Consider the following 26,914-nt stretch of genomic DNA (forward strand, 5'->3'; position numbering starts at 1 on the left):
CTGATCTGGAGTTCCTGATTATCAAGTGCAGGCCATTCTATCTACCACTTGCATAGTTGCTGCTGCAGTTTATGTACCTCCGGACGCTAATGCTAACGTGGCTATGAAAGAACTTTGTGCTGCTATTAGCAAATTACAAACCCTGTACCCCGATGGAGCCTTTATTGTTGCTGGTGATTTCAATCACGCACTTTAAGATCTGTTCTCCCTAAATTTCATCAAAATGTCTCCTGCACTACAAGGGGACATAAAACATTGGACAACAATTATACTAATGTGACTGATGCCTACGAAGACACACCCCTCCCCCACCTGGGTCAGTCTGACCACCTCTCTTTGTTGCTGCTCCCCAAGTATACCCCGGTCATCAAATGTGTGAAACCTACAATAAGGACTGTTAAAATATGGCTGGAAGGTGCTGAATCCACTCTCCAACATCAATTCCAGCACACAGACTGGAGTGAGTTTGCTGCCCAGGCCACCACAAACTCTAAAATTAACATTGACACCTACACCAACTTTGTCCTGGAGCACATCAATAGATGTGTGGACAGAGTGACCACACACAAAAAAATTACAATTGTCCCCAATCAGAAGCCCTTGATGAACGGAGAGGTTCGCCTCCTGCTCAAAGCAAAAGATGCAGCCTTCAGGCCTGGAGACCGGGAGGCTTACAGCTCAGCCAGAGCCAACCTGATGAAGGGTATCTGCCAGCCCAAACTCACACATAAACAGAAGATTGAAGAACATTTTAATTCTTCAGACCCCCAGCGTATGTGGCAAGGCATACAAACTATCACAGACTACAAACCACCTAACTGTGCCTCCCTCCAGCTCTGCCTCCCTCCTGGGGAAGTTGTGGCCAAGTGGTTAGAGAGTTTGACTCCTAACCCTAGGGTTGTCGGTTCGAATCTCGGGCTGACATTAACACGACTTAGGTGCCCTTTTAAATTATGTGTATTGTAAAAAATAAGTGTTATACAAATAAACTTTTTTTTTAATCATTCAAAAATGTCTTTTAGAAGAAGATTAGTGTTAACAGGAAATGAAATGTGTCTTGGTTTATTGATCCAACATTCTGGACCATATGCTTTAATTGATGTTCAGTGAAAAAAAAAAAAACAACAACATTGAGCATTGACGTGAACATTGAATCTGAAAGCTAACAAGCATGCTAATTCAAAGCACTGCTTGATATGCATCACAGGCCAAGACATAATCTGGCACACATGGTTTGTAGAGAGACTGATGTTGAAACGGTGCCTGAGAAAAATCCTGCTGCCCAGCCTGAGCCGAGGTTAACCATCAGCCGGCAGCCTGTGAGAAAGCTCTGCTGCACTCATGCAGAAAACATTCCCAAAATGCGACACATTCACCCTTCTCCAGTCCCCCTCCTGACTGACTGCATGCCCCTGGAGGTTGGCTCTGACGTCATTAGCAGAGCTGGGCTGGCTGCCAACCCTGTGGGCCCTTGATGGATGTGATGGGTCGAGTGTAGCGGGCCACGGAATGAAGCATGCTGTGCACAGAAAAACCAGTCCCACTTAAACAGCCCTAATGACCTGTAAGGACCCAGCAGGCCCCCTATCCCATATTTTCACCAGTGCACTAACCCTTTAGCCTTCTCCAGTCTTGCTGCTGCACAGGTTACATACACACAGACACATGCACAGGAAAGGTGTGCACTACTCAAGTGTATTGATACAGTTGTGTGATACAGTCACGTTATCATAAATGTTACACCAACAAATAATCTGTTCCCACTTTATATTAGGTGGCCTTAACTAATATGTACTTACATAAAAAAATAAGTACAATGTACTTATTGTGTTCATATTGTATTGTAAAGCACTTTTGCTGCTGTTGAGGTGGGATAGGGGTAAGGTTAGGGTGAGGGTTGGAGGTATGGGTAAGTTTAAGGGGGGGTTAAGGTTTAAAGTATGGGTCAACAGTGTAATTATAAATGTAATTACAGAAATTAAATACAGATGTAATTACATGTCGTTTTTTTTTTTTAAATATAAGTACAATGTAAAAACATGTATGTACACAGTAAGTACATTGTACTAAATTATTAATTAAAATGTAAATACATAGTAGTTAAGGCCACTTAATATAAAGTGGGTCCAATAATCTAAATCAAAATGGAACAAATGGAAGAACAAAAGGAAAATTAATTATTGCAGGTTACTGAGAAAGAAAAAAAACAACCTTACTGTGCCATATAGATTCCTGTCCATATGGAAAAGATATATGATAAAGATATTAACATTGAATTGAATTAATATGTTTTGACTCAGATGTGTAAGAATATTTGTAATAATGAACAAGGATAATTTTTTTTTTAGATATTTCTGAAATGCACAACCAGTATCCAAATAGAAATATTCATTATGATTGAATACTAGCCATATTACCAAGGAACAGAATTTGTGCAATAATACCACAGTTTGAGTGGAGACACAACCTTTGTCATCAGCAAAAAAAGATATCCAATTGTGAATGAATATATGAATATCCAATTAAAACCATATTATTTTGAGTCAATTTACTTTTATTTGTATGATTATATGGCTAGCTGCATTTTAACTCAACTAATTGTTTTAGTTTTTTTATTATAATTTTTTTAGGAACAAACCAGGGACCCATCAGCTAAGAACCACTGTTACATTTTTATTTCCAATTCCAAAGCGAAGTACGTTTACCAGAAAATGAGCATAGAAACAAAATGCATTCAACACATTAATGTTTACCCTTGTGAAAAATAACATAACGTGCCCAAGAAAATCATTCTCAAAATCAATGACATTGTCACAGAAAGTAATCACAGCACTATTTTTAGAGCACAGGGCTCTTATCGAAGAATATTGGAGCACATGGCTATGAGCCCGTACCTGCAGGCTGACTGCTGTTTTTCCGCTTCAGCCATCTGTCTACGGTCTCCGCACTCACGCTCTCCAGTACAAACTCATCCAGCATCTGCGGGTGAAGGGAGAGATAAGCCTTCACTTTCTCATCTGTCAGACCTGCAACAGAGTGATCAAGATTAGTTTCTTACCCTCACATTCATTCACAACAAAAGAACAACCATCTTACAAAACTATCTTACAGTGAGAATCTAATTCAGAGAGTGTGCTGTATATAGTCTGCCAGAAGGACACTGAAAATGGCACAAGGAACAAGTTTGCCAAACACCACTTCACTCGAAGTGGATATGGAAAGGGATACAGTAGATGGGTATTTTAGACTGTTGTATTTAACTATAAAGGACAGCATACACATACAATATATACAAATTAAATGATACTGGACTGTACTGTATACTGACACTGACAGATGCAAGAAGTTTCTGCTTTGTTTGTTAGGCTTTTTTTTTTTTTTTTTTTTTTTTTAGGCTTTTGCTCTCTTCATAACACAAAGCTATCATTTGTCTTCAGAAAATTTTAAATTGTTGTTCACATTTAATTTAGCCAGTCAAGTAAATTAAGAATTATTTTTGGTAAGTATTTTCTTATTTACAATCAGGCCATGACACCCAAGTATAGTTCAAAGCTCATATGGACAACTTTTATGGTACTTTTAAACAGAATTTAAATGTATTTATTTATTATTTTGTTTCTTTCAACTAGTATCCCCTTTAATGGTTAACAGACAAAAGAATATGGGGACTAGCATGAAGGTTTGTGATGACAAAATGTGCATTTTTTAGATAAGCAAACATCCATTTACTGTGCCATTGCTGAAGCCAAGCACATTTCAGTGAGCTAACAACAAAATGCCCACACGTTTGTGGGTAGTTCAAGTAGAACTTTTATTTTTTATGGCTGTTGTTATATTTACTCCACTTCTGCTTGTCCTGTGCTTAACTCTTGCAAGAAATCCAATCTAAATCCAGTCTCAACTTTCCGCTTAGTGTCAGTTTCAATTATGTATAGGCTACAGACAAAAATACACTAAAAAGATTATGATCCTTAAACTTATATGTATATATATAAAAAAAACACCCAGCAAAAACTACATGCTGTTTATATCATGGGCTTACATTTTTTTCAAGCCAGATGTCCATTTCTAGCGGTGGTCCAGATCCAAAATTGTTTCTACATAGACCATGAATAATTACTTCATAAATTAATATATTTTTAAAGAATTATATTGGTTTTCTCCATTTTTCAATAAATAGAACAGTCATCTTGTACAATGGTGGCAATTTGTAGAAAATGTATTTACACAGAAATCATGCTGTTTTATTGTTTAGGATTTATTGTTTACTACTGTACAAAGCTTAAACATTTAACTAAGTCACCTTTATTTATATAGTGCTTTAAACAAAATACATTGCGCCAAAGCACTGAACAACATTCATTTGGAAAACAGTGTCTCAATAATGCAAAATGATAGTTAAAGGCAGTTCATCATTGAATTCATTGATGTCATCTCTGTTCAGTTGAAATAGTGTCTGTTTTAATTTGCAATCAAGTCAATGATATTGCTGTAGATGAAGTGACCCCAACTAAGCAAGCCAGAGGCGACAGCGGCAAGGAACCGAAACTCCATCGGTGACAGAATGGAGAAAAAAACCTTGGGAGAAACCAGGCTCAGTTGGGGGGCCAGTTCTCCTCTGACCAGACGAAACCAGTAGTTCAATTCCAGACTGCAGCAAAGTCAGATTGTGCAGAAGAATCATCTGTTTCCTGTGGTCTTGTCCTGGTGCTCCTCTGAGACAAGGTCTTTACAGGGGATCTGTATCTGGGGCTCTAGTTGTCCTGGTCTCCGCTGTCTTTCAGGGCAGTAGAGGTCCTTTCTAGGTGCTGATCCACCATCTGGTCTGGATACGTACTGGATCCGGGTGACTGCAGTGACCCTCTGATCTGGACACAGACTGGATCTGGTGGCCACGGTGACCTCGGAACAAGAGAGAAGCAGACAAATATTAGCGTAGATGCCATTCTTCTTATGATGTAGAAAGTACGGTGTTATGTGAAGTGTTCCGGTTCCAGTTTACCTAATTAATGCAGCCTAAAAATCCTTTAACGGATTTGGATATTAAAAGCATATTAGTATGTTATGTGTATGCCAGGTTAAAGAGATGGGTCTTTAATCTAGATTTAAACTGCAAGAGTGTGTCTGCCTCCCGAACATTGTTAGGTAGGTTATTCCAGAGTTTAGGCGCCAAATAGGAAAAGGATCTGCCGCCCGCAGTTGATTTTGATATTCTAGGTATTATCAAATTGCCTGAGTTTTGAGAACGTAGCGGACGTAGAGGAGTATAATGTAAAAGGAGCTCATTCAAATACTGAGGTGCTAAACCATTCAGGGCTTTATAAGTAATAAGCAATATTTTAAAATCTATACGATGTTTGATAGGGAGCCAGTGCAGTGTGGACAGGACCGGGCTAATATGGTCATACTTCCTGGTTCTAGTAAGAACTCTTGCTGCTGCATAAGTAATTATGATAGTAAGTATATAAGTAATTATGATAAATTAAATGTAAAGTCCTTACATCACAAGAACAGTTTAAGATTGACTTTGCGTCAATGGAAAATTTAGAGAGTAGACCTCCAGGAACTAAAATGCCATGACGGAAATAAACTAGAACCAAATACTTTGAGAATATGTGTGGCTTGACTTAATGTGCAAACCTGGGGGAAACACAGCTGGGAGGCATGTGTTACACACTATATACACACACATGTTAGCAGGAATATATTGAGACCCAAACTAGACCAAAAGAACTCCCACAAGAAGACAAAGGGTAGTGAGAGGCTACAGACTGATTTGAAGCATAACAACAAAAGACAAAACAGATGAGAATGGCAGAGCCTTCACTATTTGAACACTAAAACCACACAAGATGTGTTAAATACATTTATATCCATACTCAGCCACACCAACAAACAGATGTATACAGACATTGCACTACAGTCTCCAGTCTCAAAGTGGAAGAAGCTGAATGCAAAATTTTGAATAACATCAGTCCGCTAATTCTGAATGTAATGCAGCCTGGAATTATAACTGACAGTGTTTCTTCCTTTACGACAAAGAGTTTTTTACAATATTATTGTCACCTGATGGACTTTTGGATAGACTGGTAAATTGTCTGATAGTTGTGTGTTTGTTTTCTACAATCACAGTACCACAATTATATGAAAACAGGGATAAATTAAATAGCTTTAATTGATTTTGATGTTACTTTTACCAAGGCTCCATGTGTATTCCAACTAGCAATCCTGTTGCCCTTAAGTATTATCACTGTGCCACCGTGATGTAATACAAAACATATTGTTTTAGGTGGATATTGGAACACTAGTGAAGTACATAATAATTTGGCATTCAAATACATCGCAAATACGGAAACAATTGATTTTGTGTTGAATGAGAGACCCAACATTGGTTTCAGTTTTGTTTTAGCATAATTTGTTTTGCCTTGTCGTTTATATTGCTATAGCTTCTTATATTTTTAATGCTTGTTCTTTTGTAAATACTGTTAATTGAAAGGATTGTTGTGGAGTGAGGGGAACTAAAATAGCCTATCACAGAGGCCTAATGGTTAGAGAGTTGGACTTGTAACCCAAAGAATGCAGGTTCAAGTCTCAGTGCGGGCAGTTGTCATCGGGGGGTGAATAAACAGCACTCTCTTCCACCCTCAATACCCATGGCTAGGCACTGAACCCCCAGTTGCTCTCTGGTCGCTGGATATATAGCTGCCCACTGCGCCGGGGGTGTGTTCACTTCTCACTGCTGAGTGTGTGGATTTGGATGGGTTAAATGCAGAGCACCAATTCCAAGTATGGGTCACCATACTTGGCAAATGTCACGACCTTACAGTTTATTATAATGTTTGTAAAAAAAGATTGCGTCAATTTCTGAATGAAATAATAAAATGCAACTTTAGTTTTTTTTTTTTTATGTGTCTCTAAAAACACATTTTTTATATTATATATATATATATATATATATATATATATATATATATATATATATATATATATATATATACATACATAAATATGCATATCATAGGCCTATTTTATGCAGCAAACCTTTTTTTAAATTGTAATAAATTCCTGAAGTTAAATAAATTAATGACTTTTTTAACTGTTAACTGATTGTATTAATCTGTCAAAATTATTAATGGTCGGTTAAAATTAACATCCCTACTTCTAACTTCCAATATAAAAACTGCAAATTTAATAAACAAAAATACTGTTTTCATTGATAATCATTTTTTTTAGCTTTGTCCTGTGTCCCCAATTTCACGATCCATTCTTTGTTCTGTTTTGTAATGTCTGTATGTAAGTCTAAAATTATATTATGCAGGAAGTGACATAAATTTTGGTCAGAAAACAGCACAAACATCTTTTAACAATGCATTTGGTTAGTTATGTGATGTATTAATTGGTTTGTTACCCTCTAAAACTGTCACGCCCCCGGTCTCACTAGGTTGTGTTTTCCTTCCATGTGTTCCATGTCTATTGCTTATTGTGTCATTATGTTCAGGTGTGTCTTGTAATTACCCTAATTAACACTCTCCTTATAAGTTGCGTTTTGCCGCTTTTGTGGAGTGGGTGCTGGTGTCTTGTGCATCGCCTCTGACTGTGGACATTAGCCGCATTTCCACTGTCGGGCCAGTGCGAGCCAGGGCTTAAAGCGGGCCGGGCGGGGCTCACAGCCCCGGGCCAGTAGCACGAGGCCAGAATAGGGTAGGGTTTCCACAGTGGAGCTTGAAGCACCGCTGCACGTCACTAAAACACGCCCTTTACACGCCTCTCAGAACAACTCCATGCAACCTGAAAATTTCACCAACAAAGAGAAGTTATCAGAAAACTAATAAATAAGTCACTGGAACATGTGCGATAACAAAACGAAGATGATAAAAGCGGCAGTTTTTTTGCATATGTATTCAAATTCAAAAGCATCGATGTTTTAACTATAGAATAAGTGATACATTGATCATATTGTTTTAATTTATCAGGACTCAAAATTATTCACACATAAATACACTTATTTCTATTTTATTTATTTATTTTTAACGCTCATGAAAATAGCCTGCTTGTTCAGTCAAGTCTGTTTCTGTTTATTAACCACAGTAGCCGTCATATTTAGAATGAATGATAATATCTCTATTTTTGTAAGCTCCCGAACAAAAAATCATTATTAGGCTATATCCTTTTATAATAGGCAACGTGAGCTAAACTCTTGAGACGAGGCTTGTGACAGATAATATAAGTTACTAAACATGACTGTTAATAAGGAGCTGACGTCTGATTTCTTCAAGCGGTCATATTTTACCATGTTTACTATGGTAACAAGTTTAGCTTGCATATTTTTTCATCACTTATAAATATTTCTGCCTTGTTTAGTGATTATAATCCACATCAGATCAAGTTATTTCAAAGACTCGCTGCTGACTGAAAGAGAGTTTTGAGCTCGACTTATTTAAAAAAAAGTGTTCAATGCTGATGTTAAAGCGGTTATCTTTCTGAAATGATCCTCAGCGCAGACTCTCTATTTTTATAAAAGCTCCCAAACAAAAATAATTATTATATTTTGATGATATGCAACGTGGAGCTAAACTCACGAAACGAGACGACAGATAAAATGTTACTTAATAAATACACAATAGAGAATAAGAAGCTGACGTCTGATTTATCCAAGCGGTCATATTTACCATGTTTACTATGGTAACGTTAATGTTTGGTGTGCATAGTCTTTTACATCGCTTATAAATATTTCTGCCTTGTTATAGTGATTATAATCCACATCGGATCAAGTTATTTCAAACACTTGCTGCTTACTAAGAGTGAGTTTTAAGCTCAACTTATTTTAAAACGTCTTTAATGCTGGTGTTACAGCTGTTGTCTTTCTGAAATGATCCGCGCTGACGCTCTCCAGACGCTGAGAAACTCCGCCTTTGTTCATAACCCACGCCTCTAGCCCCAGCTGGCCCGCTTTGGCCCAAGGATTTCGTCGGGCCAAAAAAACCTGGCCGTTGGCCCCGAGGAAGCCCCGGCGAGGCACGATCAAGCCCCGGAAGTGACAGTGGAAACGCGACTGGCCATGGCACGCACTAGCACGCCCGGTCCTAGCTCGATAGTGGAAACACGGCTATTGTGGAATAAACCAGCCCCACTCCTGACCTAGAGCCCAGCCCAGAAAGCGCATGGCTGAGTCCACCACTGACAGAGAGATAGAGCCTGCCATGACCGGACATGACATGCCGGATGGAGTGACAGCGCTGAGGATCGGCGCAGAGTCATTGCTCCTGAAGACATCATTCAAGGTGTGTGAGCAGGCAACAACACCTACAATGAGGGAGAGTCATTGTGAGGCTGAGGATGAGCTAACTATGGAATGGCAAAAGGGCCAAAATGAGGAATCTTAGTGACTGGGAATCTGGTCTGGAAATCACACTGCCCCCCTTCTCTCAGTCTTCTCCGCTGGTCCCGTCCAGCTCTCCTCTGTCCTTGGTTTCCTCGTCCAGCCCTGAGGGGGCTTCTGATCCTCCAGTGCCCACTCCTAGAATGTGCCCTTCATTGCACGCTCCTCTGAAATTCCCTCCTTCTATCCCTCAGACTCTGTCCCTCCAGCTCCATCTCAGTGCTCGGTTGCGCCGGCTCCACCTCGGCCTTCTGGATCCCCGCCTTCACCTCTGTCACCATCTGCTCCGCCTTGGCCCTCCGGATCCTCTGTGTCTCCCTGGCTCACAGTTTCCACCTTGGGCTCCTCCTCCACCTGCTCCGGCGCCAATTGTCAGCCACCTGGAGTCGTCAGCCCTTCCTCCACTATGGCTCCACCCTCCATTGGCTCCACCGTGGGCCGCCATCATGGCTGTGACCTGGGTCCTGCCTGGCTCCTCCTGCTCCAGGTTCCTCCTGGCTCCTCCCACCGTTGTGTCATCTCTGTCTCCTCCCTCTGTGGTCTTTGTCTGCTGGATCCCTCCCGGGGGTTCGTCCTCCACTGGAACCTCCTCCTTGGCACTTGGTTCCCACCCAGCCCCCCCATGTTGTTCCATGGTGCAAGGTCGCACCTTCATGACCCTGGACTCATTAGGTTGTGTTTTCCCTCCATGTGTTCCATGTCCAGTGATTATTGTGTCATGTTCAGGTATGTCTTGTAATCACCCTCATTAACGTTCCCTTTATAAGTTGCATTATGTTTAGCATTTGGTTGTCAGGTCTCGTCGACGTGTACGTGTGGTTCTGCTTCCCACCCTCGGATGACCCCTATGTGGATTATTAAAGACTCTGTATCATTAACATCATCTGCCTTGTTTACATGCTTCTCTCCAGTGTGGTCACTGTGACAAAAACCTTCCATCTTAATTGAAAAAATTACAGAAATTAAGTTAAAACTAAACTTAACTATACAGTATTGTTCAAAATAATAGCAGTACAATGTGACTAACCAGAATAATCAAGGTTTTTAGTATATTTTTTATTGCTACGTGGCAAACAAGTTACCAGTAGGTTCAGTAGATTCTCAGAAAACAAATGAGACCCAGCATTCATGATATGCACGCTCTTAAGGCTGTGCAATTGGGCAATTAGTTGAAAGGGGTGTGTTCAAAAAAATAGCAGTGTCTACCTTTGACTGTACAAACTCAAAACTATTTTGTACAAACATTTTTTTTTTCTGGGATTTAGCAATCCTGTGAATCACTAAACTAATATTTAGTTGTATGACCACAGTTTTTTAAAACTGCTTGACATCTGTGTGGCATGGAGTCAACCAACTTGTGGCACCTCTCAGCTGTTATTCCACTCCATGATTCTTTAACAACATTCCACAATTCATTCACATTTCTTGGTTTTGCTTCAGAAACAGCATTTTTGATATCACCCCACAAGTTCTCAATTGGATTAAGGTCTGGAGATTGGGCTGGCCACTCCATAACATTAATTTTGTTGGTTTGGAACCAAGACTTTGCCCGTTTACTAGTGTGTTTTGGGTCATTGTCTTGTTGAAACAACCATTTCAAGGGCATGTCCTCTTCAGCATAGGGCAACATGACCTCTTCAAGTATTTTAACATATGCAAACTGATCCATGATCCCTGGTATGCGATAAATAGGCCCAACACCATAGTAGGAGAAACATGCCCATATCATGATGCTTGCACCTCCATGCTTCACTGTCTTCACTGTGTACTGTGGCTTGAATTCAGAGTTTGGGGGTCGTCTCACAAACTGCCTGTGGCCCTTGGACCCAAAAAGAACAATTTTACTCTCATCAGTCCACAAAATGTTCCTCCATTTCTCTTTAGGCCAGTTGATGTGTTCTTTGGCAAATTGTAACCTCTTCTGCACATGCCTTTTTTTTAACAGCGGGACTTTGCGGGGGATTCTTGAAAATAGATTAGCTTCACACAGATGTCTTCTAACTGTCACAGTACTTACAGGTAACTCCAGACTGTCTTTGATCATCCTGGAGGTGATCATTGGCTGAGCCTTTGCCATTCTGGTTATTCTTCTATCCATTTTGATGGTTGTCTTCCGTTTTCTTCCACGTCTCTCTGGTTTTGCTCTCCATTTTAAGGCATTGGAGATCATTTTAGCTGAACAGCCTATCATTTTTTGCACCTCTTTATAGGTTTTCCCCTCTCTAATCAACTTTTTAATCAAAGTACGCTGTTCTTCTGAACAATGTCTTGAACGACCCATTTTCCTCAGCTTTCAAATGCATGTTCAACAAGTGTTGGCTTCATCCTTAAATAGGGGCCACCTGATTCACACCTGTTTCTTCACAAAATTGATGACCTCAGTGATTGAATGCCACACTGCTATTTTTTTGAACACACCCCTTTCAACTAATTCAACTAATTGCCCAATTGCACAGCCTTAAGAGCGTGCATATCATGAATGCTGGGTCTCATTTGTTTTCTGACAATCTACTGAACCTACTGGTAACTTGTTTGCCACGTAGCAATAAAAAGATATACGAAAAACCTTGATTATTCTGGTTAGTCACATTGTACTGCTATTATTTTGAACAATACTGTATATATAATTTTTCTGAACTTTTAGTACACCTTTTATTCAGATTCTTTCTAAAATTATAACAAACGTATTCATTTAAATGTTACAGAGATCAAAAGGTACTGCAGAACAGGAACAGCCCATCCTATTAATTATTCCATTGAACTACACTTGGAATCTCTCGATTCTTTCATTAAACTCTCACTCACATATCTCTACTAGTCTATTTTTGCAGGTGTACTTTAAAAAAAATTTTTTTAACCTTAACTTCTAATCTCTACTATGTTTTTACTGTTAGAACGTGTATTTGTTTAAAGAAACAAAAAAAAAAAAAACCTGTATTTTGTCAAATTGATGGAAAGCATTTTGGATTATTTGTAAATATTTGTTTAAAATTCTGTAAATTAAGGAACATTTTCAGTTAAAGCAACCTTTGATAGCTGGTTTTAGCTCGGGGGAAAAAAAACATGATGTATGGAGGCACAAGTCTGTATACGCAGCAAGAGACTGATGCTGTCCAGACACAAGACACAGCTCTTCAGGAGCGTAACGCCTCACGAGACTCCCAGAGTCAGTGCTGACGCACATGGGCAAAGAACACTGCTTCATAAATCAGACACCGGAGGGGAAGCAGACACACAGGCCGAGTATGAGAAGTGAGAAATTCCACTCGCCGGCCTTCTGTGAGTTTTCTTGCAGCATAAACTTACGTTACACACTAGATAACTGCTGTTTGTGTCTCTCATCATATTAAAACACACACATTTCTATCAGATCCCAAATATAAGTGGTATGTTTTATGACATTTATGAGTAGTTACATACTTTTGGGATGGCAACTATAAGCTATATGGCATGAAAATAATTAACAGTAATTTGCTATTTTTTTTTTTTTTATGATCTTGCATGGATTTAACCATTTTAACAGAATGACTACATGGAATACTCGTTCCTTTATAAATGTATTTCACATCACATCAGAAAGGTGGAATATTTCAGAAAAAATGCTTAATTTGGCCACATACAGTGTTTTTTGGAAAATAATCCTACAAAAAAGTTTGCATATTCAATTGGGATGAAAACAAACAAACTGAAAACATGAACACATCCTAGCTAGGTCACATAAAAAGGAACATTCTGCCATTATTTACTCTCCCAATTAGTTTCAACCTGTATGAGTTTCTTCTGCTGAGCACAAAATTAAATATTTGGTGAGTAAACAATTTGTTAATTTAAGTTGCTGGTAGCCATTTACTTCCATGGATTCATGCTGAAAAAAAGCCTAAGCTGATTGACTGGTCTTAGCCGGTGTAAGTTGGAACTAGCTGGTCTCCATAGCCTGGCCAAGCTCAGTCAGCATGCGCTAAAGAGATGGCAGCACATATGGGTTATCAAATTGTTATAACCCACATTTTACTGATACATCTGGCCTAAAATTGTGTGCTGTCACCTTGTGCTGTTGACATTCTGAAACTGCATGATTTGTAAATTATGCTTGACGTGCCACATACTGTATAATAGATTTCAATAGACCGGACTTTGAACACCCTAGACCTAAAATCTTGATGTAATAAGCCCCATATGACTCACGACTACTTATAATACATCTTCTCATTATCCCAGTCCTTTTTTAAAGGCTGCAGAACAGAAAAAGTAGGGCACATATCAGCAGCCCTTTGGCAAACCATTACAAAGTCCACCTTGCTGTGTTACATATATATATATATAAATAACTTTTATATAGTTTGTTGTGTTAAGGGAAAAAGAGCTGTAACAATATTACTGGTCTAATCACATGCAACATCATCAAAGCTTCTGATGCCAGAAGCCATCATATGATGCCAGAGATCACAACAGCAAACCAAAGCAACAGCCCAAAACCACAAAGCACTCAAGACTCACCACTCTTTATATTATTGTATCAATACCAGAATGGACGTTAGCTTTATTTTCTTGGTTCCACATGTGAAACTTTTAAGTGATATTTACTGTAGAACTGTGTATAGCTTATTTATAATTTTATAGTTATTACTGGAATTTGCTAAGTAAAGCTTTACTACTATTGCTTACACAGAGGGTTTGGGATTTTACTGCACTTTTTTTTTGACATTTCTTTCACTCTGTATTTCACACAGAGTGAAGTGTGAGGTAAACAATCAAAGAATATGACAGAGCTCGTGTTTTAAAGTGAAACCAATTAGAATTAATAATTCACTAAAATTACAACGAGAGTCTCTGTTCTCTCTGATGTAATCAGCCTAGTTTTCTTCAAATTAGCATTGTTTTGGAACAATTATTTGAACGCATTCGCTTACTGGATTATTGGACTGAAAACATTTCCTTAGTTTAGCAGCCTAAAACGATCTGATCGCAAACAGAAGTGAAAGTGAATTAAAAAATTAGAATAGGAATTGTGCAGTAATTCAGTAATTTTGCATTAAAATATTTAGTTTTTACTACTGTGTGTAGATAGATAGATAGATAGATAGATAGATAGATAGATATAGGATTAATTCAATTTAATGTTTTGTCACAATAGTTTTTAGAAATTTAACTATTGTGTAAAATATTTACAGTACTGTTATGTATCGTGAAAAACACTACAAATAAAATACATTTAAAATAATAATATAATAGGTATGATTCATGACATTTTAAAAGTTGATTTGGCACATTCCTTAAATTTAAAATTTAATTAAATTTCACCATTGTGTGCAGAATTCCAATTCATCATCCTGTGTGGCCAATTCAGCTCAAATCTAGTGTATAAACTGAAAGGAAGCCAATTCTTAAACTCTGAATTTTGTTGAACCACCCACAACACTCTCATAGTGAATTTTTGCAATGCCACCTAAAATATTATTCATACAATGTAAACATCTAGCTTTATATTTCTGCACTAATTTCTGTCAGCATTTAATTATTTATTCATTTGCTAAGCAGATTCACTTATCCAGGAAGGTTGACAATTTTCACGATTTCGCTTGTGTGGCATCTTTCAGACATGAAGTGATCATGGCATAACTTGGACAAAAAAAAGATTCAAGCAAAACAGCAGAGTTTGTTGCATCCCCTGCCAGTGGTTCTTGGAAAGAGTCAGATGGACATCAGTCCAAAACATTACTCTTGGGTTGGAAAATCACTTTCTTAACACAGATGAAGCACAAGAATAGTTCGGATTCTGTAGTTATTATTATTATTTACACAATGGGCAAAGAACACAAAAACAAGGAGAACTATGATAAAATGATGAGGGTGGTGATATGCAGACATAGGCGCTGATAATGTCTCTTAAACAGCCCACGCTGTCCTTGAAAACAAAGAGCATTTGTTCCTAATCAACATTTGAAACTCAAGCTAGTAACTATAAACTGTAGACAAGTCACATAGCAAAGAGATGATACAAGAGTTAAGACATCAGACTTCACAGTAATGTGATCTTACAGGCACTCCCCTTTCAGTTTGTTCTTTTAAACAACACAATCATAGAAGTGTGTTTGTAATATCAACAAAGAATACATTTTGATAGCAATGTTTCCAAGATCCTGATAAATTGTGGCCTATGTATACTTTGCGATTTGAAATTAGATTTGAATATCCTGAAGCAGTAAATAAATAGTGTTACAGCATGTTTAGGCTTCAGATTTTGCTTCTATATAAACGAAATGGTGCAGCTGTAGAACAGAGTGAGATTGCCAAAAACATGACAAAATGTACACATTGTATGTAATTGCTTAAGTATAAAAGTGCCTGCAAAATGCACCATTTTAAATGCTTTACTATTATCATAACACTCAGTGTCCAGCGTCTATTTTTTCATTTTCATGCGTTATCATGGCCGCTGGGCTGTGTAGGGGAGGCTAGAATTGGTTAAATACAGGTATGTCCAAAAAAGAAAATACCAATGCCAATTCAGTATCCAAACACATGTAAGAAATCAATTATGCAAAGGTTAAAAGGTGTCATCAACTAATTAAAAATTGCCAAATTGTCCCAAATTGAACTGCATTATGCATCACTCTGTTTATTGTAAGGATGACAAAAAAACTGTAAAAGTTACATTTTTATTTTAGGCTGGTCTGCCTTATTTCTAGCCTTTTACCGCATGCAGTGTGAATGCTCTGATCCACTAACATGGGCTCTATTCATTTATTATTATACATTTATACAAGGTTTTAGTAATATTGCGAGTATTTTCATTATTATAATTATTATTGACATTATGGTTATTAATATTTTCAATATCATAGAAACATTTAACAGTGATTGAATGATGGCGATGTGATGATAATTTCCTTGATATAAGGGTGGTAATGGTATAACGTATATATTAAATGATTAAAATAAATAAATGGATAAATAAATGGATAAAGGAAATAATGATGATAATAATGATATAGATATATAAAATATACAAATATAACCAAATCAAGTCAACATCTAACACATACCACACATGATTTTAATGCATCAAATGCTGATTTTAATGCACTTCACCTTTTTTTAATGCACCACCTTAGTTTAGGCATACATACAAATAGTAACTGTAAAAGAAAGAGAAAAGAAAAAGGAATAAAGAGGGGAAAAAGAAGAAAGGGAAGGAAGGGAAAGGAGAAAAAGAAAGTAGAAAAAAAAGAAGCACACTGACAAAAAAAACTAGGAGAGGTGTGGTATGTGGTGGGTGCATGTCACACGTGTGTGTATTGTTATTATTGTTATTATTATTATTATCATTATTACTACAATAATTATTATTGATATCACTGTCGCCATATGATAAAAGTGTTATCATAATCGCCCTCCTTAGCATTACAATTAGTATATTTTTTTGTATTACTATTGTTGTTATTATTATTATTACTATTGTTGTTGTTATTATATTATTATTGATATAACTATTGCAATTGTACTTTCAATACAAAATATTATCATCATCGCCATATTTAGTATTAATATTATTACTGTTATTATTGTTGCTATTATTATTGATATAAATGTTGTTATTATTATTATTGTTATTATTGATTTTATCAATATCAACATCCCCATCACCACTAAATATTATTATCATTATTATTATACATGCTATTACTATTTAAATACTATTTAATACTTCTACATATTACTATTATTATTTGTCGTTGCTGTTTATTTTTTTTTATTTTTTTTGTGTTCTGTTGTTGTGTTATATGTTTATCTTATGTATAATAATAAAAAAAAAAAAAACATGGGCTCGGAAAAAAAAGGTGCATCACAGACAGTGTGTGAACCTGGAGTAGACATATGCCCAGTCTGTTCTGTTCTTGCGCTAGGGGTGTTGCATTCTGATTGGTTCAGGGTGATCAAACGGCCTGATAAAATGTGCTTTAACTATGATTTACTTGCTGTAAATAAACAACTTAGATTGAAATCCAAACCATTTTCTCCTTTCTATTCTTACAGACTGTTGTGAAATCAAATCATAATCATCACACTAGGCCAGATTCAAATTCTGGTTGCCTGCATGTCTCAGACCTGTTCCAGTGAGGTCTATAAATGTGTGGGGTCAGCTTCTCACCGCTGGTGTCCAAATGTCGGAGCTGGATGTGTAACGTAAAGGGAGGGGGCGGGGGTGGGATTGGTGGGAGTCCCCTACCAAAAGCGAAGAGCATATAGTATGTTTCTTATCTTAGGATGAGTTTCAGTGTGGCTGGGACAATGATGGACAAAGGTATAGACGGATGAAATACACAGATAGATATAAGAGAAGTGACTAATTATTTATTAGTGTTGTGATTTTACCCAAAAAACTTCAAATGGATGGCACACACACACAGATGCAGGAATACTCCAGGAAACAAATTCATAGGGTATATTTACAGTAACATGACACATAAACACACAAAGTCACTTTCATGGAAAGGTAATTTGCATTATTTCCACCTTTGTGGCTTTGGTCATTAGCAGGAAAGGGTAGAGATTATAAATGGCCAGCTCAGACTGAGATAAGCCACATCTGTAACTGTGTGCTCCCCTAACTAGAGTCCTTTCCAGCAGGTTCACAAGACCTTGCCCTTTATAAAATCTACAGATACGTAATTTAGAATATTTTGTAAGAGTAAATGAATCTTGTAAAGCTTTGTGGAGTAAGTTTTTCCATCAAACATGATCAGAGTGAGAAATTAACTTTTTGACTTTCCTTGTCAATCCTCTTAATTGATTTATTTTTAATTGGGGTTTCTGTCCACTATAGTTGGAGCTACCACTAAAGTAGTGTTAGCTTTCCTGTATTATGTTTTTTGAAAATGTGAAGAAGAAAAAAACACTCTGGTTACAATGCATAAATGAGAACTTGAGAAAAAATATGACCTTTAAACGTCTGTCATCACAGATCAACACAGGTCAATATTTTGGCTTTACTGTGATTGATGTGTAAATAAAACTAGGAGACACATTGACAAATTATGATGACAAAAACAGACTGTATCAAGTGTTCTACAATTTCAAGGGATTTGTGTAGGGCTCTATGATTTCTGTGATGTGGAAAATGCGGATGGGATAATGGAATCAAGCCATAAAAAAATGAATCTACTGTATATCACATGATGTCACAGAAATTGGCAAAATTTGGATAAATAAATAAAAACTATGACTGTACACTTAATAAAATTATGATATGAACTTGTGTCTTTGAATATTTAGCTGCAAAAGATTGCTATTTAAATATGACTGACTGTTCTGCATATCTCAGAGTGAATGAGGGAACTTCGATGCTGCGTGATGGTTTCGATGCTGTGGAAATATTTCAAGAGAGCTACCATCTGAAGCACATGTAAAAACAAACCAATCTTGATTGACTACGCAGTCATATGGTGTCACTGGAGTGCCAGCATGTTATAAGAGGGCACCTACATGAAATGTAATCAGCTTCTTTGTCTTCAGGAAGTCACTGATGTTTATGTGCATGTGAAATTCTCTCAATGGGAGCGTACACAAATGCAAAGCTCTGTTTGATCTGACAGGAGTGCATGTTCATATCCATGTTGTTTGTGAGCTGTGAGTTTTCGGTCCGTGTTATCTGAGGTGGCGTGTGAAATATGCTTGCACTTTTAGGAGAGAGCGGATCATTTCTTGATCCTTCAAAATTGTCACTGACAATCATTGACACCCTTCACAAGGAGTGTAAATAAGCTGGCTGTTCACAGAGTGCTGTATCCATGTTAACATAAAATGTTAACAGAAAGTTGAGTGTGGAAGAAAAAGATACACAGCCAACCAAGAGAAACTCAGCCTTATGTGGATTATCAAGAAAACTGGATTCAATAATTTTAGAGAACTTCACAAGGAATGGACTGAGGCTGGGGTCGAGGCATCAAGAGCCACCACAAACAGAAGTGTCAAGGAATTTGGCTACAGTCGTCTTATTCCTCTAGTTAAGCCACTCCTGTACCACAGACAAAGTCAGAGGCATCTTACCTGGACTCAAGAGAAGAAGAAATGGACTGTTACCATTGGTCCAAAGTCCTTTTTTCAGAAGATAGCAAGTTTTGTATTTCTTTTGGAAACCAAGGTCCTAGAGTCTGGAGGAAGTGTGGAGAATCTCATAGACCAAGTTGCTTGAAGTTCAGTGTTACGTTTCCACAGTCTGTGATGATTTGGGATGCAATGTCATCTGCTGGTGTTGGTGCATTGTGTTTTTTGAAAACCAAAGTCACTGCACCCATTTACCAACAAATCTTGAAGCACTTCATGCTTCCTTCTGCTGACCAGCTTTTTGAAGATGCTGATTTCATTTTACAGCAGGATTTGGCACCTGTCTACAATGCCAAAAGCACCAAAAGTTGGTTAAATGACCATGGTGTTGGTATACTTAACTGGCCAGCAAACTCACCAGACCTAAACCCCAAAGGGCTATTGTCAAAATTAAAATTAAAAGTACAATTAAAAGTACCAAAGACTTAAACTACTTCAGTCTGTATACATTGTATTTATTTAATACATGGGTTTCACAATTTGAGTTAAATTACTGAAATAAATGAACTTTTCCTCGACATTCTAATTCATTGAGAAGCACCATAATGTTTCTACTTAAAGTGGTAGAAACATGCACTCAGTATATCCTCAAGGCTGTGCAATGAGGGTGCGTTTTTCCATACAAAAATGTTGCTCAACATTTAAGAACCATAGTACGATGCACTGTTGTGGAAACAAACTAGTTAGTCATGACTGTTTCCTGAATTTGGTCACATCTCAGTCATTTGAACCACATTGGTTCAGCAATATAGGGCCATTGTTAGTGATGGCACATGCAAGTTGTAGAGTAATAACTTCTGCTAGTTAAATTATTCGAGAGCTCCAAGACACTGTTGTAACGAACAACTCAAGTCAAGTCACCTTTATTTGTATAGCGCTTTATACAGTACTGATTATGTCAAAGCAACTTTACAGAGTCAAACAGGAAAATGGTTTTTCAATAATGCAAGAAGCCAATAACATTATTTTTTTCTGGCTAAAGTCAATTCATTGATGATTCAGTGATGTCATCATCCCGTTCTGCTCAATTCCAGTAGTGTTTGTGTAATCAGTGAAGCGTCCCTAACTAAACAATGCAGGTGACAATGGCAAGGAACCAAAATTCCATCGTTAACAGAAATGGAGAAAAAAAAAAACCTTGGGAGAAACCAGACAAACATGGCACCTGATGAATACTATTTTTTGTTCCCAGTGGAATGATCTCTATCTCTTATATATATATATATACAGTATTGTTCAAAATAATTGCAGTACAATGTGACTAACCAGAATAATCAAGGTTTTTCATATATTTTTTTATTGCTACGTGGCAAACAAGTTACCAGTAGGTTCAGTAGATTCTCAGAAAACAAATGAGACCCAGCATTCATGATATGCATGCTCTTAAGGCTGTGCAATTGGGCAATTAGTTGAATTAGTTGAAAGGGGTGTGTTCAAAAAAATAGCAGTGTGGCATTCAATCACTGAGGTCATCAATTTTGTGAAGAAACAGGTGTGAATCAGGTGGCCCCTATTTAAGGATGAAGCCAACACTTGTTGAACATGCATTTGAAAGCTGAGGAAAATGGGTCGTTCAAGACATTGTTCAGAAGAACAGCGTACTTTGATTAAAAAGTTGATTAGAGAGGGGAAAACCTATAAAGAGGTGCAAAAAATGATAGGCTGTTCAGCTAAAATGATCTCCAATGCCTTAAAATGGAGAGCAAAACCAGAGAGACGTGGAAGAAAACGGAAGACAACCATCAAAATGGATAGAAGAATAACCAGAATGGCAAAGGCTCAGCCAATGATCACCTCCAGGATGATCAAAGACAGTCTGGAGTTACCTGTAAGTACTGTGACAGTTAGAAGACGTCTGTGTGAAGCTAATCTATTTTCAAGAATCCCCCGCAAAGTCCCTCTGTTAAAAAAAAGGCATGTGCAGAAGAGGTTACAATTTGCCAAAGAACACATCAACTGGCCTAAAGAGAAATGGAGGAACATTTTGTGGACTGATGAGAGTAAAATTGTTCTTTTTGGGTCCAAGGGCCACAGGCAGTTTGTGAGACGACCCCCAAACTCTGAATTCAAGCCACAGTACACAGTGAAGACAGTGAAGCATGGAGGTGCAAGCATCATGATATGGGCATGTTTCTCCTACTATGGTGTTGGGCCTATTTATCGCATACCAGGGATCATGGATCAGTTTGCATATGTTAAAATACTTGAAGAGGTCATGTTGCCCTATGCTGAAGAGGACATGCCCTTGAAATGGTTGTTTCAACAAGACAATGACCCAAAACACACTAGTAAACGGGCAAAGTCTTGGTTCCAAACCAACAAAATTAATGTTATGGAGTGGCCAGCCCAATCTCCAGACCTTAATCCAATTGAGAACTTGTGGGGTGATATCAAAAATGCTGTTTCTGAAGCAAAACCAAGAAATGTGAATGAATTGTGGAATGTTGTTAAAGAATCATGGAGTGGAATAACAGCTGAGAGGTGCCACAAGTTGGTTGACTCCATGCCACACAGATGTCAAGCAGTTTTTAAAAACTGTGGTCATACAACTAAATATTAGTTTAGTGATTCACAGGATTGCTAAATCCCAGAAAAAAAAATGTTTGTACAAAATAGTTTTGAGTTTGTACAGTCAAAGGTAGACACTGCTATTTTTTTGAACACACCCCTTTCAACTAATTGCCCAATTGCACAGCCTTAAGAGCGTGCATATCATGAATGCTGGGTCTTGTTTGTTTTCTGACAATCTACTGAACCTACTGGTAACTTGTTTGCCACGTAGCAATAAAAAATATACTAAAAACCTTGATTATTCTGGTTAGTCACATTGTACTGCTATTATTTTGAACAATACTGTATATTTATAATACACACTCAAAAATTAAAGTACTATGTGCTCAAAAGCATGATCTCTTTAAGTCCATATGTCCTACTATCAATAAACTATGCTTCTGACCACAGGTTAAGCATTGTAGTTCCTTTTCAGAAACTTGAGCTGCATCAAGCGCTTTGGGGAACGTCCCTGACGAGACCGAATCTGAATATCGTGTGCAACGGAAGGGCGTGACATCACGGGGGGGTGACGTAGCGACCAGGAAGCTATAAAAGCACGTGCCGTGCAGCTGGCTTCAGCTTCGTGTCTGTCAGCAAGCGCTCTGTGTGTGCATGTCAAAGGTCTGTCCTGTTGATCCTATTTATTGTTGTCTGTCTCTAAAAGCACAGCTCAATATGCCAAAAGTAAAGACAAAGACCAAGCATGTGAGGGGCGAATCCAAGCCACGTTACAGATTGTGTGTTCCTCCCTGCCCTCGCTACATCACGGGTGGGGATACACACAATTTGTGCATGGCTTGGATTCGCCCCTCACATGCTTGGTCTTTGTCTTTGCTTTTGGCATATTGAGCGAAGCACGCTGAGTCGGCTCTCGAGGGGGCCGACTGTCCGCATTGTGAACGATTGCCAATGCGGACACTTCGATCCCGGAGGGCTCTCTTCGAAGAGGGAGCCTTCACCAGCGTTCCCTGAGGTGCTGGCCCCACTTCTGCCGAGGCAGAACGGCTGCTGCACTCATGGGGTTCGCAGGTGGATCTGTCAGAGGGAATGGAGACGGGCCAGTCCTTATCTCCTTCCTCATCTGCCAGATCCGGCGCCCAAACCCTGGGTTCGGAAGCACGCTCGTCGGTTTCTTCCCCTCAGGGTGAGGGATCAGCTCTTCACCTCTCTTCCTCCGTGGAGGCTGTTGTGGAGACTGTTGCTGGGGATTCGCCACCCCTGTCGCCCCAATATGAGGAGCTTTTGGAGGTGGTTATGCGTGCAGTCGATAATAAAAAATCTAATGGCCTGCTGAGAAACATTCTGAGCCGCAGAGAAGCAAGTTAGATGAACGCTTTCTGCGGCCGATGGTAACCACCTCGACGTCGGAGCCTACCATTCTTTCCCGATCTCCATGACGAAATATCGAGATCGTGGAATCATCCGTATTCGACCGGCCTCTTCGGCCCCGATTCACTATACTATAACAATGTGAAGGGGCTGGGAGAGCGGTGCCACGGGTCGAACAGACGCTCGCGGGCTATCTGTCGCCCGGGTCGGCATCGTCTCTGAAGGCTCCGATGTTGCCCACCAAGCCTCTTAGAGTGACATCTTCACTGGTGGGCAAAGGTTATGTGGCAGTAGGTCAGGCTGGGGCTTGCCTTCACACCATGGCAGTCCTGCAAGCATATCAGGCCGACCTGCTGGGAAATATCGATGAGGGGGAGGGGATCAATTCTGAAGATATTGAAGAGCTTAGAAAGACTGCTGATATCTCCCTCTGCACCACTAAATCCTGCCTGCGGGTGTTGCTGTTGGACAGTGTTTTCTCTATTTCCTGTTGGCCTTCTGTAGCTAATCGTAGCTCCGTGTAGCTGTTTTTATTTTATTTTTTCTCTAGAATCTTTATCTTACCGTCTGTTTTTTTTTTAAGTGGTAAAATATAATTTAATTCACACCATATTTCTGATATTATTGATCAATCTTATCAGATTAACTTTGATCATTCACTTTTCCGTGAGTGCGGTACACCTGCAAAGCGTTAGCACCTGTTAGCTTGTCATTAGCATTTTCTTTTCTCCTCTCCTCTCTCTCGCTCCAGTTTTTCACAAGTTCATCAAACAACCGCAATAAGAATATTTCAACAAGCATGGTGAGTAATGGCTTCTCCTGCTATTGTTATTTGCACCTCTTGCCACATGTACAGTTTATCTATCTCTGTCGCTGATGAGGGATTCACGTGTGATAAATGCAGGGAAATAGTTAGGCTGACAGAGAAGATTTCAAAATTAGAGACACGCATCCAAACTTTAAGTAAGACAGTAAGAATGTTAGGGCTCTAGATACGGCTTTGGATGCGTCTAGCTCAGGGATTCCTGTACATTGTCCGGTTCCAGCAGAGCCCCTGCAGCAGGGCAACTGGGTGACGGTGAGGCAGTGTAGACATGGGTCAAAACACTGCTCTTCTGTTCCGATCAAAACATTAAACAGGTTCTCCCCACTCAGTGATGCACCCACTGAGAAACCTGATGAAAGTGCTCTAGTTATTGGTGATTCTATTGTACGGAACGTGAATATAGAGACACCAGCCACCATAGTCAAATGTATACCGGGAGCCAGAGCCCCTGGCATCTTGGCAAATTTAAAAGTGCTGGCAAATGCTAAATGTAAATACAGCAAGATTGTTATTCATGTTGGCGCTAATGATGTTCAACTTCGCCAGTCGGAGATCACTAAAAATAACTTTAAAGAGGTGTGTGAACTTGCAAGCACGATGTCAGACACTGTAATATGCTCTGGTCCCCTCCCTGCTTACCGTGGTGACAAGATGCATAGCAGATTGTCATCACTCAATGGCTGGATGTCTAAGTGGTGCCCACAAAATAACATAGGTTTCATAGACAATTGGACAAGCTTTTGGGGCAGACCTGACCTTTTTAAAAGAGATGGTCTTCATCCCTCCTGGGGTGGCACCACTCTTCTCTCTAGAAATATGGCAAATAATCTTATAGTTTGTACTTAACTAACTGGGGCCCAGGTTAGGAAGCAGACAGACTGGCTAAACTGACCGTCTGCTAGCTGCCTCCTGTCACAGAGGTCAGTTAATTGTCAGCCAATAGAGACTCTTTCACCTAGATATCACACTATAGAGACTGTGTCTGTTCCCCGAACTAGAAAATACAAAAAAACGTCCAAACCAAGTTAAGGTTAACAATTTAATTGAGGTTCAACAAATAAAAAATGCAATATGGATAAACAAATGATAAAGCTTGGCTTATTGAATATCAGATCCATTTCTACGAAAACACTTTTTGTAAATAATATGATCACTGATCATAATATAAATGTGCTCTGTTTGACAGAAACCTGGATAAAACCTAATGATTAATTTTTTTTAAATGAGTCCACCCCCCAAGATTACTGTTATAAACACGAGCCACGTCTAAAAGGCAAAGGGGGAGTAGTTGCTTCAATTTATAACAATGTTTTCAGGATTTCTCAGAGGGCAGGCTTCAAGTATAACTCGTTTGAAGTAATGGTGCTACATATAACAATATCCAGAGAATCAAACGTTAATGATAAATCCCCTGTTATGTTTGTACTGGCTACTGTATACAGGCCACCAGGCCACCATACAGACTTTATTAAAGAGTTTGGTGATTTTACATCCGAGTTAGTTCTGGCTGCAGATAAAGTTTTAATAGTTGGTGATTTTAATATTCATGTCGATAATGAAAAAGATGCATTGGGATCAGCATTTATAGACATTATGAACTCTATTGGTGTTAGACAACACGTTTCAGGACCTACTCATTGTCGAAATCATACTCTAGATTTAATACTGTCACATGGAATTGATGTTGATAGTGTTGAAAGTGATGATATCTCAGATCATTATTTAGTTCTGTGCAAACTTCATGTGGCCAAAATTGTAAATTATACTTCTTGTTACAAGTATGGAAGAACCATCACTCTACCACAAAAGACTGCTTTTTAAGTTATCTTCCTGATGTATCCAAATTCCTCAACATATCCAAAACCTCAGAACAACTTGATGATGTAAAAGAAACTATGGACTCTCTCTTTTCTAGCACTTTAAATACATTTGCTCCTTTATGCTTAAGGAAGGTTAAGGAGCAGTTTGACACCATGGTATAATGAGCCTACTCGCACCCTAAAGAGAGCAGCCCGAATAATGGAGCGCATCTGGAGGAAAACAAAACTAGAGGTATTTCGTATTGCTTGGTGGGAAAGTAACATATCCTACAGAAAAGCATTAAAAACTGCTAGATCTGATTACTTTTCTTCTCTTTTAGAAGAAAAAACAAACATAACCCCATGTATTTATTCAATACAGTGGCTAAATTAACGAAACATAAAGCCTCAACAAGTGTTGACATTTCCCAATACCAAAGCAGTAATGACTTTATGAACTAATTTACTTCTAAAATCGATACTATTAAAGATAAAATTGCAACCATTCAGCCGTCAGCTACAGTATCACATCAGACAGTGCACTTTAGACACCCTGAGGAACAGTTCCGACTCATTCTCTACTATAGGAGAGGAATAATTGTATAAACTTGTTAAATCATCTAAACCAACAACATGTATGTTAGACCCTATACCATCTAAGCTCCTAAAAGAGGTGCTTCCAGAAGTCATAGATCCTCTTGACTACTATTAATTCCTCATTGTCATTAGGATATGTCCCAAAAACCTTAAAACTGGCTGTTATTAAGCCTCTCATCAAAAAACCACAATTGACCCCAAATAACTAGTTAATTATAGACCTCCCTGTCAATCTCCTTGACAGCAACAAATCTGGATTCAGAAGTTGACATTCAACTGAGACGGCCTTGCTCTCAATTGTTGAAGCTCTAAGACTGGCAAGAG

General features: G+C 38.5%; 1 protein-coding gene across 1 annotated transcript in view; it reads right to left on the reverse strand.

The window, feature by feature from the left end:
* LOC128026670 (cAMP and cAMP-inhibited cGMP 3',5'-cyclic phosphodiesterase 10A-like) overlaps nucleotides 1-26,914 on the reverse strand; it is a 111,263-nt gene that overhangs the window by 58,262 nt on the left and 26,087 nt on the right. The window contains exon 2 of the mRNA XM_052613921.1: nucleotides 2,895-3,026. Coding sequence (XP_052469881.1) covers nucleotides 2,895-3,026 — 132 coding nt within the window. The remainder of the gene's footprint in view (nucleotides 1-2,894; nucleotides 3,027-26,914) is intronic.

This window comes from Carassius gibelio, chromosome A13 (assembly GCF_023724105.1).
Source record: "Carassius gibelio isolate Cgi1373 ecotype wild population from Czech Republic chromosome A13, carGib1.2-hapl.c, whole genome shotgun sequence".
Taxonomy (NCBI): Eukaryota; Metazoa; Chordata; class Actinopteri; order Cypriniformes; family Cyprinidae; genus Carassius; species Carassius gibelio.